This window comes from Alosa alosa, chromosome 2, assembly GCF_017589495.1.
Source record: "Alosa alosa isolate M-15738 ecotype Scorff River chromosome 2, AALO_Geno_1.1, whole genome shotgun sequence".
Classification (NCBI taxonomy): Eukaryota; Metazoa; Chordata; class Actinopteri; order Clupeiformes; family Clupeidae; genus Alosa; species Alosa alosa.
The window spans coordinates 26346802-26362484 of NC_063190.1; the positions used below are offsets into that span (position 1 = coordinate 26346802).

The following is a 15683-nucleotide window of genomic DNA, read 5'->3' on the forward strand; positions in this document are numbered from 1 at the left end:
TGCTGGGGGAGGCTGCTGTGGTGATGCCTTTAATGGGTCTTTTCTCTCACATATTGAATTTACAAGGGCAGCATCCTGATGATCTCACCAGAAATGCCTCTTTTAATTTCAAATGCCTCTTTAATTTATTAAAGTCTGACAAGGCAGGGTACGACAGCATAAAAACATTGTTTTTAAAACAGTGCAACCTGACTTGTGTCTCCCATTTTCCATAGGAAGATGTATATGGATTGATCATCTCTTTTAGTTGAAGACTTATTTTCTCTCTTTCTCTATCTACATACAGTATCTCATGCTCACAGGCCTTTAATCAGGTTCCTGGTAGCAGAGACCAAGGCACCCGCAGAGGAGATGAGACCACAAACACATTTCAGGCTCAGAGCCATTGAGTCTCTGTGGCAACTCAACTGGAAATGACCAGTCAGTTGGGTCTGCATTAGACTTGCAAAGGGGCTAAAACATCAAATCAGAAAGCAATTTAGTTTTGAATGGGCGCAAATGCCGGATGCTCATTTGTCACTGTTTGGGTTGCAGTTCCTGATGAGAATAATGCACTGTATGTGCCACAGGCCACGCTGGGAAGCAGAGAGGAGTAACAGAACCATAACACAGCATCTCATGCATATTTTAAATATGCAGTGCAGTTTGTCTAAATGGAGAGCAAGCAGAGGAATACAAAGACATACTTGGCAACCTATGTAATAGAATTCCTATGGCAACCTATGTAATAGAATTCCTATGGCAACCTATGTAATAGAATTCCTATGGCAACCTATGTAATAGAATTCCTATGGCAACCTATGTAATAGAATTCCTATGGGCTCAGATGAATGTGTTCAGCTAGATGTCTGGGCGGAGTGATGTGTATTTTGGTGACATCGCTTGCCTTTGTTGCATCCTCTGGTAACTCTTCGCTTGGATAGTTCGCCTACAGAGACAGCAGATGGTTTGTTGAAATTCAAAATCAGTCTTTAAAAACGGTTGTTGATCAATTACTGAACATCACCTTAACCAAACCTAACTCCTAACCCTAACTATAACCATAAAGTATGGTCAGCAGATAGTTTGTTTGTAACCTGAGCATCTGTAGATAGCCTTGTTCACTCCAAGAACAAGAAATAAAACGATAACAGCAAAAAAGTATCGCTGTAGCTAATATGAATAACAACGTTCACAAAACTATAACAATAATGACATGAAGAACGATATTGTTTGTGTCACTTTGAGTTATTGTTATAGACCCTTTCAAGAGAGTGCCATTATCAGCATCATAGTTGGCCCCACAAGGCTTCCGTTTTAACATTCCATATGTTATCTTAATGCAGAGGAAGTAGATTGGGAACCAAATAGAATGTTCAAGCATTGTTTTAGTTTTTATTGTTGAAAGGGTCTATAGTTATCATTCTTGGTGTGAACCAAAGATTCTAGAACAGAGCAAGATAGATTACTGGCAAGGAGAATACGTTGATATGTTGAAGTACGCCTATGACTCTATGGGCGCCATTTTGGTAAGCTCAGGTGTCGTCAGACGCTGGCTACCGTGGGGAATCCTATGGCGCTGATCCTAACATGTTAACAATATTTTATTCTGTAAAGCTGTATGTTGAAATTAATGCGGAAACCCAATAGACCACAACCATGTCTAGACCAGTTAAGTATATTGTATAAAGACAATGTAGAATTATTTCCGAGGGTAAATTAGGCTAGGGCACTGATATCTGTCCATCATTCCACCAAAGTTCAATAGGCCAGTGTTAGGTAACGTGTTACTGTAATTTCGTTACTTTATTGGGAAACGAAGTAGTCTAAAGGTAACACATTACACTTAAATTTCAGTAATTCGCTATAGTTACTGAATAACTGTAACGTCCATTCCTGCATTAGGCCTACTCAATAACATCTGTCTAGCCTATTGACATGGTTTCCATGATTGTTTTAAAATATTTAAAAATATGGATTAGTCTAGGGCTACATTATTTCATAGAGATGTGCGTGAAGTGTAGAGCACTCCATTCTCTCCCCTGCACCTTCTCCCTCGCTGGTTCAGCCTGCATCTCCCCTACGGAAAACAAAAACGGTGGCTTGAAAAGAACTTCATGCAGACTACAACCGGCGCGGTGTAGCCTAATAACTTTGTTCAAAATTGATGCATCTGCTGACTTTGCAAAAAGAATGCCTATTTATCACAACGTTGTCAGTCGCGCTGTCAATCGTAAACTTATTCAAACGACTACGGAGTTAACTGTATTTAATTTGTGGAGGTCGAAGAGATTAAAGCATCTGTTTGACATAGGCTACCAAGTGTAGCCACGGGCTGGCCTCCTTGTCAGTCTTGCCCGTCCGATTAGAGGGCTTTCCCTTTGTATACGCCATCAAAGACGCTTAAAGTCAGCACTGCGTTGAGAGCTCAATAAATCAGTCAAATCGCGGCCACAGCCCCTGTTTATTTGTCAGGTGTGATGAAATGCGTTCATATTCCAATTTTATGTAATAAACGTTGCATGCCCATGGAAAGGTTTTGTGGTGGATTGTCCAATGGTCGGGCTGTGCGGTCTCTTCCATTTGTGTTTTAATTTATGCGACGCACCGATGCTGGTTCATCAGCCTTTGCGCAAGTTTAAACGTTTAGCCGACTGCGCAATTTCTCATTTTCGTTCTATAAGTTCCACTTTTCATGTCATGAATATAACATGCCCATGATAAGGCTTTGCAGTTGTACAATATGGTCAATCTATTATCTCAATTGTGTTTCATGTGACGCGCGCTGGATGCTGGGTTCATGCACTTGGCCAGCCTAGAACAGGAACATTTTGGAGAGGGAATGAGAGAATGAACGCACGCAAGAAACACTTTTAATTAAACGTAGCCTAATTTACAAAGCCATTTACAAAGACATGTTTTAATTTGGCTCCAGCCTGAAATAGGCTAATGATTTTAAAACGAACTTCTGTGGTCATATGCATTTCTACATAGGCAAGCAGGACAATTTGGGAGTTTTGACCGCATGGAAACGATAATAATTAGTGTCAAGCACGGCCAGGTTTAGCCTAGGCCAACCATTTGCATTTATTTAAGTTACATCAGACGCTTGAGTGAAACTTTGACTCATTAGTGATTGATAATAATAGCCTATGCCTATGCTCTGTGTTTAAGCAGCCGTGAACAAAGGGTTAACGTATAGCCTACAGGTAGAAAAGAACAATGTGGTGATAATATAACGTTAGCTAAGTTAGTTTGCCCGCTAGCTAGCTTATCAGTAGGCTATAGTCCTCAATGGGAATTTATGTGATCTATTTTACCAGTGGAATAGCTACTTGTCTCCAAATAATAGGCCTATTTACCTATCCTTATTCAGTGTAAACTTGAAAAGATAAATCAGGCCTTCACACTGCCAGTTCTTGCAGTTCATTACCGAGTAAAAAACAGCTGGCAACGTTAAAAACAGCTGTTCAGGTGGGCCTTACAGAATTGAACTGAATATGAAATGTTGCGCTGAGCTTATTAAAATGGCGCCCTGTCGGGCTCAGAGCGTACTTCATGCCTATGACGTAACTGATCTATCTTGCTCTGTTCTAGAATCTTTGGTGTGAAAGCCCTTTTCGGAGACCATCCAAGTAAAAAGTGACCCATCCTCTTCCCTCCATCTCTTCTCCTGTAGTTTGTGGCTCAGCCCAACTGCCAACAGCTGCTGGCCACCCTGTGGTACGACAGCTTCCCGGGCTGGCGCCGCCGCCACTGGGTGGTCAAGCTGGTCACCTGCTTCGTCATCGGGCTCCTGTTCCCCGTCTTCTCCCTGGTCTACCTGCTGGCGCCCAAGAGCGCCCTGGGCCTCTTCATCAAGAAGCCCTTCATCAAGTTCATCTGCCACACCGCATCCTACCTCACCTTTCTCTTCCTCCTGCTGCTCGCCTCGCAGCACATCGTTCGCACCGACCTGCACGTGCAGGGCCCGCCGCCCACCGTGGTGGAGTGGATGATCCTGCCCTGGGTGCTGGGTAAGAGAGTGCACTGCACATGGGTGGAAGCCAACATATTATACACTACAACAACGACAGCATACAGACATACACACACGGCGATATTCATGGACATACACATACAAATAACACAGTACTCACAGATATACTGGTACACATACTGTTACAACAACAGTATACTGAGACAAACACATGCTGTACAAATTCAACGACAGTATTCACAGATACAGTACACATACAACAATGACAGTATACAGAGACAGTCATGTTGTACAAAATTAACAATGAAAACAAAAAAAAAAAACAATGCAACTGATCTCAGCTGGTATTCTGTTTATAATGGAATGGAATGGAAATTTCTAAGTGACCCCAAACTTTTGACCGGTAGTGTACATAAAATTACAACAATGACATTACCGGTATACATAGACATACAGATTAAAATGTATCACATTTTTTTCTAAAATTTAAAAAATACTGCATTGGGTGGCTGGAAATGATGGCGTTCATGGGTGGGTGGTTGAATGGCGTTCACCACTCGGCGGTGAACACACAGTCCCGTGGAGCTGAGGAGAAGATATCTTTGCTGTTACATCATAGTTGCAGCAAATAATGAAACAGCTTTGATAGAGATGTGCAATAACATTAAGCAGAATCAAACAATGTCATTCTATTTCATGCCAATCATGAACTATTTCATAGCCCGAGTGAAGCTTTTGAATCATGTAGAGATCTTTTCATCACAGATGCATTCGTACGCCATAAATTACAAATGTTAGAACCATGAGATGGTTTCAGGTCTTCTGTAAGCCAAGGTTAGAGCCTCTGCAGCTTAATTCATGTTAATGTGTGATAAAATAGTAATTTTATTTACATAATATGTTAACATGATGGTTACATCTTTTAAACCAAACCCTAAGCCTAACTCTAAGTACATTAGAACATATAGCAATTAAACATAGAATTACAAGAAACAGAGTTATGTAATTGATTACGCATTAAGTAGCCAGTGCCTAAAGCTATTTATGAGAAAGGTTAACCTTATTTGATTTAATTGACATATATGCTGGTTTTATGTGGTCGCTGCATATGGGTAATTGTGAATAATCATCACTTTTTGTCCACAGGCTTCATCTGGGCCGAGATTAAAGAGATGTGGGATGGTGGCTTCACGGAATACGTCCACGATTGGTGGAACCTCATGGATTTTGCCATGAATTCACTCTACTTGGCCACCATATCTCTGAAAATGGTCGCTTACTTCAAGGTACAACCAATATACATTTGGTTGAAAATGAACTGCAGCTAAACCAATTTTGATAAATATCCTTTGCCACTTCTGAAATCAGTCATGCTAAAAGCAATTATCTTTCACAGATGATAATATATCATCACAGGCTTCTATCAGACCAAGATATAAACCTTAAAGCTCACTTTGATGTATATTAATCAACCTAATCTATGGAGCCTTTCACCTTCATAAATTATCTCTGCAACCAAGACATGCTGCAATTGACTTTCTATTTTCATGAAAGCTATTTGATGAAAACTCACAAACTATTACTAATAAGAAATTACTGCAGTGTGATGAAACAATTTTTTTTGTCATTTGCTGTTTATACTTTGAGAATGGAAACAATTCCCCATAATTAAATAATCTGTCTTTATCTCCATTTCTCTTTAACTTTAATTGTAAATAATAATTCTTTAATAATTCTTCCATCTCTTTTTTAAACAAACCAATGACACACTTACAATCTACCATTTCATTTAACATTAACTTTAATCTAGTTTCCTCTGTCTCATTTGCCCCTGTCCCCTAACCCCATACCGCCCCAAAAGTACAACAGCTCTCGCCCACGTGAGGAGTGGGAGATGTGGCACCCGACACTCATCGCTGAGGCCCTGTTCGCCATCGCCAACATCTTCAGCTCGCTGCGCCTCATCTCACTCTTCACTGCCAACTCGCACCTGGGCCCGCTGCAGATCTCGCTCGGGCGCATGCTGCTGGACATCCTCAAGTTCCTCTTCATCTACTGCCTCGTCCTGCTGGCCTTCGCCAACGGCCTCAACCAGCTCTACTTCTACTACGAGACGCAGGCGTCCGACGAGCCCAACAACTGCAAGGGCATCCGCTGTGAGAAGCAGAACAATGCCTTCTCCACGTAAGTACTACCAAAACATTTCAGTGCTCTGCCAAGGATTTGGTTAAAATTGCTGCTTTGTGTAAGGAAATGGAAATGACACCATACATCTGTCGTTGGATATAGATCTCAAAGGTATTAGTGCAGACTTTGGCAAAGTGAATCTGGAAGGGTGTTTTCAGATATGACTAGCCAGGTGACAAGGCAGATTATTTTTTTACTGCATCTGCAACAGTTGTGTGATTTATGATGGGGGTTTTCTGCCTATAATTGAAGCAGACGTTTCAGTACGGTAAGATTGGTACATAGAAGCAAATTATGTCCTTTTCTTTTTAGCACCTGCATATTGAAGATGATTTATTGGAGTTGTTCCCACATGAGTGCTTTAATATGCCGGCCATATTGTTTTCATTCATCTATTTCAGGGGCAGAGAAGGACACAGAATATGTGAATAGATTGAATAGATACTGAGGATGGAGAGGGGGCATATTTAGAGAGGAAAAGCTCCTTTCACATTCTGTCATCTCTTCCATAGCTGGGGTTCATTTTGAAAGTGAATACTCTGGCTTATATAGCTTAATGAAGATGATCAGATCAACAGACATACTTTATACTATGCATTCCTTATCACAATGTAATTACACATTAATTAGTACACCACAGTGACTATGTAATATAATGAGTTACAAAGACCCCAATGAAAGCTTTAGGCTTAAGTTATACATGGATAATAAGCATGTTACATAATGGAATTACATGTACATAATGGTACAATGTAACAGGAGCTATGTAACACATTCACTTTTTAAGCATTCTTCTTCAAGGCATAATCTTTTCACAATGCTTTTAATGTACATCTCTCTAAATAAACAAGACATTTTCCTGCTGTTTGTTACAGTATGATTTCATAGGAGAACAGCAGGTTGTAATAAAACTGGAGCAGTGTTTGTTTTGAATATCATTTAAAACAGTATGGCAACCCGCCCAGCTAAATGTGCACTGTGTGTATAACACTGCATAAATTAAAGCCATTTACTTTAGTAGCAAATAATTTATAGCTAACTCAAGATGCAAAGTAAATGTGGCAGCAAAGATGTGAGGAAGGAAGTAAGATATATAGGACACAAGGAGTACACGCTGTTTACTCATCATTTATTTAATCACAGATATCTTCTTCAGTCATTAATGTATACTACTGCATGTTTTTTTTTTGATACCAAAGGCAGGGCAACTGCCTATGCTACATGTTTTTCTTTCCCTTTATTGCCTACCTTTCGCCTGCCCCTGTCCTGCTTTGATCTTTGCTGAGGAGGAGAAGCACACTAGCTTCCTGAAGCAAGAGTCTCTCTGCTGGGGTACAGACTTTCCTGGCAAAAATGTCTCTCCACTGCTCTCTTTTCACAAGTCAGTCTAAGGTTGTCAATTCCAAGATGAAGTCTCGCCCTGCAGCGGATACTGGGGCCAAAAACATGTCCAAAGTGACCACAAAATGAACTAGATATATGTTGTGGTCTGTGAGTGATGAACATAATGTTGGTGGCTTTAAATGAATTCAATGATTACTTTTGTTGACACACATTTTTCCAACCCCAGTAGCCAAAACAAGTTAAGTGTGAACAACACAAGTAAAGTTAGGACTTTTTGCCATTTATGTGTCACAGAACTCTTTTAATCTGCCATCATGTCTTTTTCTTTTCAACACAAATATAACTAACAGAAGATATACAACAGAAATATACAAGATCTTTAAAGCACCATCCCACAGGTCTAAGTCAAGAAAGTCTGGTCAGGAACTTGTGTGTGTTTCTGCCTATGGTAATGTACAAGAAGGGATAAAGAAAATTCAGCCTTCTAATCCAACCATACTCTCTTCCATCAATGCTGTGATAAAAGTTCAGCCAAGACCTTGCCCTCATGATTTCAAGTTGATAGAGCAAAGTAGTGTGATTGTGATAGTGTACATCCTCTCCCCTGCCATCTCTCTCCCTCTCTGTCTGTCAGTCTTGATTCTCTTTGTCCCTGTTTGTTCCCACTTTCCTCTTCCTGTTTCTCTGTTCCTGTCTGTCGTCTCCTCGCTGTCTGTCTCACTGAATAAATGATGTCAGCCGCGCTGTTCTCATCAAGGGAGGCGTTCTGTCTGCCGATTGCAGTCGTAGCTGGAAGCCAGTGTGTGTTCTCTCCCTGCCTTGTCCTCCATCGCTTGATTTCATCTGCACATTGTGTTAAGCCTAATGGGAATCCATCTAAATTATTGAAATGCTGAGGCACATCTGGAGCTGTGCCTCTGTCTTTCCTATTGTTTTGCTGCTCTCCAACTTAGCTCCCGATTTCACTGTGTAGACTGCAAATTTTCAGAGAAATCACACCAATATATGAGACCATGTTGGAGGTGTTTTGTTTTATGAGCATAAGCGAAGCAGCAGTGTTTGTAATATTCCTTGAGATAATTTGTAGAAGTCAGGCGGGCATATTTTCACTTGTCTGTTTACTTTTTTCTGCAGGTTGTTTGAAACTCTACAGTCACTTTTCTGGTCAGTGTTTGGGCTCCTCAACCTGTATGTCACCAACGTTAAGGCACGACACGAGTTCACGGAGTTTGTGGGTGCAACCATGTTTGGCACTTACAATGTCATCTCCCTGGTGGTGTTACTCAACATGCTCATTGCCATGATGAACAACTCATACCAGCTCATAGCGGTAAGATATGTGCCAAATGAAATACTATGCCTTGTTTCCACGTGTTGCAAAACGAATGACATTTTCTAATGTCTTCTCTGAATATCTCTTAAAGATCCTCACGCAAAGACCACATCCTTCTGAATGTGCTATAGCATGTTAAATGTTTAAGGAGACTTAGGTCTTGACTCTCTGCCATGCTCTCACGTACAGGACCATGCTGACATCGAGTGGAAGTTCGCTCGAACGAAGCTGTGGATGAGCTACTTTGACGAGGGGGCCACGCTGCCTCCCCCCTTTAACATCGTCCCCAGCCCAAAGTCGGTGTGGTACCTGTGCGTGTGGGTGCACAGCCGGCTGTGTGCGAAGGGACAACCCAACCCGGAGGAGCAGAAGAAACACGGCAACTTCAAGGAGATAACGGTGGGAAATCCTACGACAAGACAACGCCCAGACAAAATATGACATATAAAAAGTATAACTCTGACTTGAATATTTTTTATTTTTAGCCAAAAGCCAAATTTAGCCATTTAGCCAAAGCCAAAATATATTAGGTGGTCATGTCCCTCTCGCTCCTATATTTCACTAGTTGGAAGCCGATTATGGGATGGATCTTGGGTACTGGATTTCCCAGAAGCACTATTGTGTAATGACCGTTATTAGAGAGAGAGAGAATAGTATTCTGAGCCCAGCACTATGAGTTACCGCAGTCATTATACAACACTGCTTTCTGTAAATTTTCCCTTAAGCCAGAAACTTTGCATGGTCTTCTGTATTCTAGGTCTAACCTCTCACTGATGCACACTTTTAATGACTGTGCTAAGAGTTGTGACAAAATGGTTTTGTTTCTTCCTGTCTTGTCTTTAATTTCGTTTCTCAAGATAAGCTCAGAATTGCATTGCAGGGAGCAGACATTCTGTCATTGCTGCTGCTGTCATTGTGTTTGTCTGTGTCTAATAATAATAGTGGGCTGCTGTGTGTTTACTCTTTGTGTTTTGTTTAGAGAATTAAATGAACATTTGAATTTCTGTATATTATCCCTCACAGTAAGTTCAACGCCATTATAACGCCTTCGTAGTTTTTTTTCTAGGTTTTTTTCCATTAAATCAGAACTTACAAGCCAATCATTCTGTGTGTTGAGCTGGGTAGAGCTAGGAGGTTGGAGCCACATTAAATTGTTTGCCACAGCTGCAGATTCTGTGTGCATCAGTTCGAACATAGCGGGGAGCAGTGGAGTGTAGTGCCTGCCCATCCACACATTTGAACAGTTTCTTTTTTCCAACGCATACGGTATGAGAGAGAACCCTGGGCTGTCCAGCTTCGAGTTGCAGTAGCCCGCCACATGTTGCTAGGCAACCGGCGCTTCAACCATACCGATTCCCCTGACATCCCCTCCATCAGCTGAACTTCTCTCCTCTTTGAGCAAGGGATCGACTGTTTCGCTACTCTCTCCTGCAAGCATAGTCACCCACGTTCACCCACACATGCAGTAAATACACACACACACAGACACACACACAAATACACACATAGTACAGAACAGATGAGATGGTTTGGGATGAGAGCTATTATATAAGGCACCTCATGCTAACTTTTTGAAATCCGAGCTAAAGCTGCAGAGCTAGCAGGCTGTTACACCGCTGGCATCACCACCTCAAGCCACCCTAAGCTCTCCAAATCCCCACAGCAGAAGTTTGATCAAGGGATTTTATTGATTGGTACAGTACGTTGCTCAAGGAACTCCGGGACAAGATGTCACATCTAATATTGATTTGGCCTGCTGAAGTTTTTATATGCAGTAATATTAGTGAGTAATATTTGTCATGGTAAGAAGGAATTCTCTAAATTTAAAAGACTGTAAGTTGAAGATCCATCCAAGTCCATGATCTATCAGTATGAACATACTGTATATCAGCACAAAATTCAAAGAGTGCACACATGAATGCCTGTTCGTCATTGTTTTAAATCGTTCTTGATCACAATCTTACTTAATTATTACATCTTCGCAGTTTCAGATGTCAACTATGATTTTGCTCTTCCTGTGATTTCAGGAGCGTCATGCTGACAACCTCATTCAGAATCAGCATTATCAGGTAAGACACATGCTTTCAGTATAACGCCAAAAGATTACAGGTGTCTGTCATAGGGACATAGTCTGGAGAACCAGTCACTTTATGAATTTGATCTGACCAAGCTCCACAGGGGATCATTTCAAACTGTGGAACTGGGCAATGACATTCACTGAATTGACTTACTGATATGGAACTTACACGTTACGCATGCCATGTAGGCCTACACCATATTTTCAGCAACATTCACTGTTCTATCCTTGCTATAGTAATCAGCCTTTATCACTTAACGTTAAGAGAAATATTTTATTGTTACTGCCACCAAGCCAAGTTACAAAAACTAGCAACTTTAGCAAGACAAATCTTATTGTCTGCTAATTTTATAGCAAAGGTCACTTAACCTTACACCCCACATTAGCATTTCCCCCATCAAAAATGCTTGAATGAAGTCATCTGGCATATTGGGAAAACTTTAAGCACAGATAGTTTACTGATCTCAGTGAGGCCAACTAGCGTAGTTCAGCTTTGAGATACAGCATTTGAGATATCCGCCTATCATAACTCTTAATAAATGACAACACACATTCTCAAATGTGACTGGTTTGGAGGTGAAACTCAATAGTAACACGACCGAACAGTCAGAACATATCATTGCCAGATCCCACGTGAGCCTCATCCACTTGAGACGCTGCCCGCTGGTTGCTGATTGGTGTGCTTTTCAACATGGCTTTTGAAGAGAGCTTGCAAATAAAGCGCACAGGCTTAAGTCAGTGTCTGAAGACAGACTACAGGGGATAACTCTACCAATAGAGATACACAACTACAACTGGTTTCTCAAACCTGTGCAAAACCAGTGCAACATGTAATCTGTAATTATCGGATTACGGTATATTCTTAAAATGGGCATTGGTTTCCACATTGAGGCATGGCTTGACATGAAAGTTTGCATTCATGCGTGTTAATCTTTGATGGTACAGTAAGTGTAAAAATGAAAAGTCAGACAGTTGTATTATGCCACGTATAATTAATCTGTTTTAGAGAGATCTATTTTTTTCCTAATGTGATTATATTGTTCAGTTAGAGGCTGTCAAGAGAATGACTCCCAAAAAAAAGAAGAGAAGGGTGAAAAAAAACCCTTTATAAATGAAAAATGTCCCCCATGTCCTTGTCACTGGTGTGTATGTCAGGGAGGCTTGCGCCGTTAATCTCGTTTCCATCGCTGAAACAGTCTGACCGTTGGCTTTCGGCTTGTTTGCCCATCACGCTAATTGTGGCTTGGCTTGCCTTCAGTGGCGTCCCTCTGCCGCCCCCTCCCCAGTTTCGTGCTCCGCTCCGAGCTGCCCGCCTGCCGCCCCCTCCCCAGGCCCGTGCTCCGCTCCGAGCTGCCCGCCTGCCTGTGCTCCCTTACTGATGGCTAATGTGACTTCACCACCAGTGCAGCGCCAGCTAGCAACCGTCTGCCGGATAATGAACGGGAATCAGCAGGAGGGAAAAATAAATAAATAAGGGGATAAATAAAGAAATAAATGAATAAATAAATAAGCAAGCAAGCCACTGCTGTTGCTGGTGCTAGTGTGTCGGTGGGCTGGTGCATACGATGCAGGGACGAGGATGACGAGAGCTGAGCTGTCGGTACACAGATCCTTGGGATCACTGTGCCCAGAGCTGCACCAACTGGACAATGTATGATGGCCTGGGGGAGAGCATGACAGTTTTAGCGAGGGGTTGATGGATGCAGGACCATTCATTTATTAAGCAGTACAACACTACATGCTGAACAGGGAAGTGCAGGGAATCGAGTGTGAGCCTGTCAAAGCTGTTCGCCTCTCCAAACCTGAGCACACAGACCATTTCTCCTCCATTCTTCAGGAAGTCTTGTATATATTGCACTGCAGCAGTAGCAAATGTTGTGCTAAACATGTAAATAAATGCTAATACATGCATGTCCAGATTTTCACCTCTAGCAATCACATATGTCATAAATATGCCTGTTCTCCCTGATCGAATTAAAACCAAAAATACGCTCATGTGAGCCTGTTCCCTCATGGATCTCTCAAATGCTTTCTCCTTATGTCAATAAAAGAGTCAATACAATATTATTATTATTATTATTATTATTATTATTATTATTATTACTATGCATGTTTGATAGTGGTTTTGGTATAGTTGAAAATTACTCTTTGAATTACAGGAAGTAATTAGGAACTTGGTGAAGAGGTATGTTGCTGCAATGATCCGCAGTGCAAAGACTGATGAAGGCCTGACAGAGGAAAACTTCAAAGTGAGTTACAGATAATGTCCTGTCCAAAATCTGACGCTCATTACTTATATTTTTTTTATTCACTTCTAAAAGTTTTGTCTCACAGTGTTCATGACTAAATGTGACACTCGTCATATCTACATATAAATCCAAGTGAAAATGTTATAAATTTGATTTCCTCTGAATTATTTAGGACCAGTGATGCGAAAGAATGTGATTCTCTGTATTTAGTATTTACAGGGTGAAATGTGAATCTCTGAGTTCTCTTCCTCTCTGTTGCCCTTGCAGGAGCTGAAGCAGGACATCTCCAGCTTTCGCTACGAGGTGCTGGACCTGCTGGGCAACCGCAAGCCACCCCGTCGCACCTACTCGTCCAGCAGCGACGCCACACAGCAGGATGAGGACCCCACCGACGACCTTAAAGCCAAAAGCCCCAAGGGCGTATCCTTCAGCCTCTCCTTGTCGTCCGACAAACGCTCCCGGGACTCAGAGTTTGGCGTGTCGGCGCTCTTCCACTCCATGTCGGGCACGACGGAGGGCTCAGCCATGGAGGGTCCAGCGACAGAGGACAACAACGACAGCGCGCCGGACAACGACAAGAAACCAAAGAGCAACGGCCTGCGCAAGTTCACATGCTCGTCCTCGTTCATACGCAACGGCGGACGCCTGCAGCGCTTCTCGCGCTCCAAGAAGGACTCGCTGCGGCGCCTGGGCCTGCTCTTCTCCCGCATGAACGGCCACCTGCCCGAGCCCGCCAGCTCCTCGCGCTCCGCCTACAGCATCTCGGACGGCGTGGACCTCCGCATGGCAGCCGAGCCCCTGCAGGTCACGCGCAGCGAGATGCACCTCCACCGGCTGGCGGGGCTCGGGCTGGACGAGATGGTGGGGGCGCACGCTGACGCGCATCACAACACGTCCCAGCAGCAACGGCACCACCGACAGCAGCTAGAGCAGCAGCAGCAGCAGCAGCAGAGGCAGTCCAACGGGCGGGACGGCGCCCTGCTCCTGCGGCCGCCGTCGGCGGGGCAGCCCCTGGCCCTGGGGCCCCTGCACTGTGCTTCCACTATCACGGCGTCCAGCTCGCGCCTGCTCAGCTCCAGCGAGGACATGTACGAGGGCTGGGTGGGGACTTGCGACAGCCTGGGGTCCATCAGCTGGACAGGGGACCAGGAGGAGTCGGTCACCACCCAGCTCTGAGACCTTGATTTGGCAGAGTGACTTCATCATTTTTTTTACTGCATAAAAAGCATGGGCATGCACTCTTAAGTCCAGGACGAAAACAGAGAAACTCTTGGTTTGGCAAGCCAAGGCGACACAACAGGGACATCACTATACTCCTATAAGAGGTGTTCAGTAGCCCAGAAAAAAAAAAAAAAACTTTACTGGTTGTGAACAGGAGAAACTGAGAGAAACACATTTACTCTACCTGCAAGATATTACTGGCAAATAATTAGACTTAACATACTGTATTTATTGGAAAAAGCAAGCTTAGTTTATGGCAATACGATATAGGTGCATATTCTGAACTCATTGCATTTTTATTTTTATTTGTATTTTTGTCACTTCAGTGCAAATTCTGTCATGTCCAGCTTCAGCTGATTGAGATGTTGAGTGTCAGAGAGTGAATGAGTCTGGAAGTGCATTCTCCCTTTGACTGTGCCAAAGCTTCACATTTAATGTCTAATCCAGCATGGCACCATTCATAAAGCTATCACATCCATTAGTTTGTGCAATGTCTGCTTTTTCTTTTCATTTTCTGACAAGCTTGTGACTAACTATGGCAACCATGTTGACTAGGTGAGGATTGAAGTACAGCTTAGACAGCTAGAATATTCCGTTTTGGATTCCGTGGGTACAAATGACCACTGAGACTGTGTGAAGAAAGCTGCCTCATAGTCCAGGCAAAGTAACTCATTTTGGAGGCAAAAATAGCATAGATTATTTCTATGAGGTTTTCATGAACAACATACTAAAAGTCCTATAGGAAATCCTAGTTGAGGAAATATGTTTAATTCTCATCAATCCAAGATTTTTTCCTTTATTCCTACCACAATAAAACTTTACACAATGAAAGTCTACATGAAAAGTAAAATATTTTGTATTAGAAGTTTGTTTGAAAATTTATTTGAATATGTAAATGAGCAATGTACTAATCACATATGCCCAAAATACACCCTAATGGGCTTATTTTTTCCTTTACTCATATCACAATCAAACCTGGGTGTTCCCATGCTGCCTGATTCACGCTGCTAAGGCAGCCTGGAGACCATGGAGCAAATTTTCGCCTGAGATAGGGAACCAATCACAGAACAGGGGGGAAAGCAAGACGATGATGAGCTATGCACAGACGCATTTGATAGACATCCGTGGCACCCAATAAACGGATCTGGGCATTTTTTTCAAATACGAGAAAATGAACGTTTGGTTCCCAGACCACGTCTCATTGAGAAGTGGTGGCGCTAGCCAGGCTAATCACAATCAAACCTTGCACAGTGAAAGTATACATGAAAACTAAAATTTTTTTTCTTGGAAAAATCAATTTTAAATATGCAAATG

At 42.4% G+C, this 15683-nt stretch overlaps 1 protein-coding gene across 2 annotated transcripts in view; it reads left to right on the forward strand.

Moving 5' to 3' along the window:
* The window catches only part of trpc5a (transient receptor potential cation channel, subfamily C, member 5a), a 36829-nt gene extending 21629 nt beyond the window's left edge, over positions 1-15200 (forward strand). For both annotated transcript variants that reach the window (XM_048237998.1, XM_048237997.1), the window contains 8 exons: positions 3659-3995; positions 5105-5244; positions 5820-6142; positions 8624-8819; positions 9012-9221; positions 10850-10891; positions 13059-13148; positions 13416-15200. In XM_048237998.1, coding sequence (XP_048093955.1) covers positions 3659-3995; positions 5105-5244; positions 5820-6142; positions 8624-8819; positions 9012-9221; positions 10850-10891; positions 13059-13148; positions 13416-14324 — 2247 coding nt within the window. In that variant the 3' untranslated portion in view covers positions 14325-15200. The remainder of the gene's footprint in view (positions 1-3658; positions 3996-5104; positions 5245-5819; positions 6143-8623; positions 8820-9011; positions 9222-10849; positions 10892-13058; positions 13149-13415) is intronic.
* The last annotated feature ends 483 nt before the right edge of the window (positions 15201-15683 follow it).